Here is a 2,354-nt window from a genome sequence, read left to right as displayed (position 1 = left end):
CTCAACCACAACCGAGAAGGGAACTTCATGGGAAAAAGGTTCTTCTCTCTATCTGGTGGAATTGCAAAGGAGTAATTCACTTTAAATTGTTACTACCGAATGCATCAATCAATGCTAAAGTCTACTGTCAGCAATTAGAGCATTTGAACCAAGCTTTGAAGAAAAAAAGACCCGCTTTAGTGAATCGTAAAGGAGTGTTGTTTCATCAGGACAATGCGCGACCCCACACTGCAAAGACCACGTCACAGAAGATCGAAGAGCTTGGTTGGGAAAAAATTCCTCATCCACCTTGCTACCATTTGTTTCGTAGTTTACAGAATCATTTCGGGGACATAACTTTCGCTAGTCAGGAGGAGGTCGAAACTGACATTTTAGATTTCGTCGCTTTGAAACCAAAAGAGTTTTACATTGATGGGATTAAAAAACTTGTAAGTAGATGGAAGGAAGTCATTGATAATCAAGGAAAACACATTGATGATTAAATTTCAATTAAATATATTTGATCACTTGTTGTCTTTATTCAAAATTCGGACAGAACTTATGGGATGACCTGATATATGTGTATATATTTGTTGGTGTGAATATTATACATATATGTGTGGATGTTTTCGCGCGTCTGTATTGCGTGTACAATGGATAAAATGCTGAGGGAGATTGATTGAAGGGGTTTGGTAGAGAATAAGGAATATGTGGATAGAAGTGAGGTGGAGAGGAAATGACAGAGTATGTAAAATATAACGCAAATAATAAGCTAAATACAACTCACCAATCGTTGGAAAATTCGATTCGTGATGAGGGCAATAATGAGAATAAGAATGCCCGATGAAAAATAGACGATGGCTGATATTTTAGCATCTGAAGATACTAAAAGAAAAAAAAATTGTGCCTTGTTAGTATAACACAAGTGACTCAACCAAATAACGTACATTTACGCACATCGATGCACCAGTAAACAGGCATTTACACATACAAAATAAGCTTATATAAAAAAATAAAGAAAATGGACCTTCTGTCGATTTTGGCAATGGTTATTTCAGTTGTTTGATCAAGGAAATTACCTAATCATTGCATTATATTTTAAGCGGCTGAATATTCCACACATTCTTGAAATCTTAATTTAATTTCTCAAGTATTTACCGGAGTTTTAATCAGCCGGAAGGTTTCTCGTAACATCAGTGACTGTTTTATTCACTTTTTCCTGTGTCAAAGAAAATGAATTCTCACGCACCATTGAAAGGGCACAAAATAGCTGAAATGCGTTGACGCTCTCGCTGGCGCCTGCTCGGATGAGTTTCTGTCTGTCTCTGATACTTATTATATTTCTAACACAGCAAATCCATAAGAGATGTTATCTCTGAACAAATACTGCAGTAACTGCCGGATCGACACTATCTATAAAGTGCGTAGACACATACAATAGGAATACAAAATACAAAATGGCTGATAGTTAGAAAGGTGAGACACACATAAGAAAGAAGGAAACAAAGGACCACTGATGAGGTCACAGAAGTGTGACGAAAGAACTCTGGCCGAAATAAGATTAAGATTAATGTAATATAAAGCTGAAGCAAATTAACACCAAATATACAGTGCGTGTGTTTTTATTGGCTAAACTGGCAATATGACCATCCCCAAGTACAACAACATCTGTTTCAACACACGATTTCACATCAAAAATCTTGCAAAACAAATATATATATATATATTCATACATATGTGTGTGTGTGTGTATGTATGTCTTTGAGTCAGTGTTTGTCCTCCCCCATTACCTCTTGACAATCGGTGTTTGTGTATTTACGTCCTCGTAACTGACCGGTTCGGCAAATAGACCAATAGAATTAAAAAATAGGGGTCGATATGGAAACGATGTGGATTCTTAAAGAAATAAAAGAGAACACTTTTATACTTACTATTTAATCGGTTCATGTCGGAAAAAATCCATTGAGTAATATAATCTTTAATAGATTTTTTTAATAATTCATATCGTTTCCATATTGATTTTTTAAAATTGTAGCTAATTGCTTTTATCTTTAAACATTTTTATATATATTCAATCGAAAGTTAAGCTATATTTGTTCCTTCCTGCAAAGTTTTAATACTTTCCACTGTATATAGCAATGTAATTAAAGAATATACTGATACTTAAGAAAAATGAATTCATGGCATTTTAAACTGGAAAACAATATTGGCATGAAAAACGTCAGTGGTGATTACGTTCATGCAAATCACTTGAAATATTACTGGCATAACTCACTAAATAAAAGGAACGATCAAGTGATAACCTGCAAAGCATAATGAGACAATAGTTATGCAAATAAATCCTTATATATATATATATATATATATATATATAT

The 2,354-nt window shown here is 34.1% G+C and overlaps 1 protein-coding gene across 1 annotated transcript in view; it reads right to left on the bottom strand.

Annotated features, from left to right (window-relative positions):
* The window catches only part of LOC106868784 (uncharacterized), a 50,582-nt gene that overhangs the window by 5,512 nt on the left and 42,716 nt on the right, over positions 1-2,354 (bottom strand). The window contains exon 10 of the mRNA XM_014914205.2: positions 767-864. Coding sequence (XP_014769691.1) covers positions 767-864 — 98 coding nt within the window. The remainder of the gene's footprint in view (positions 1-766; positions 865-2,354) is intronic.

The sequence above is a fragment of the Octopus bimaculoides genome, chromosome 2 (genome assembly GCF_001194135.2).
Source record: "Octopus bimaculoides isolate UCB-OBI-ISO-001 chromosome 2, ASM119413v2, whole genome shotgun sequence".
NCBI classification, from domain to species: domain Eukaryota; kingdom Metazoa; phylum Mollusca; class Cephalopoda; order Octopoda; family Octopodidae; genus Octopus; species Octopus bimaculoides.
The sequence above is the reverse complement of the archived record's forward strand: the minus strand, read 5'-3'. Positions and strand labels throughout refer to the sequence as shown.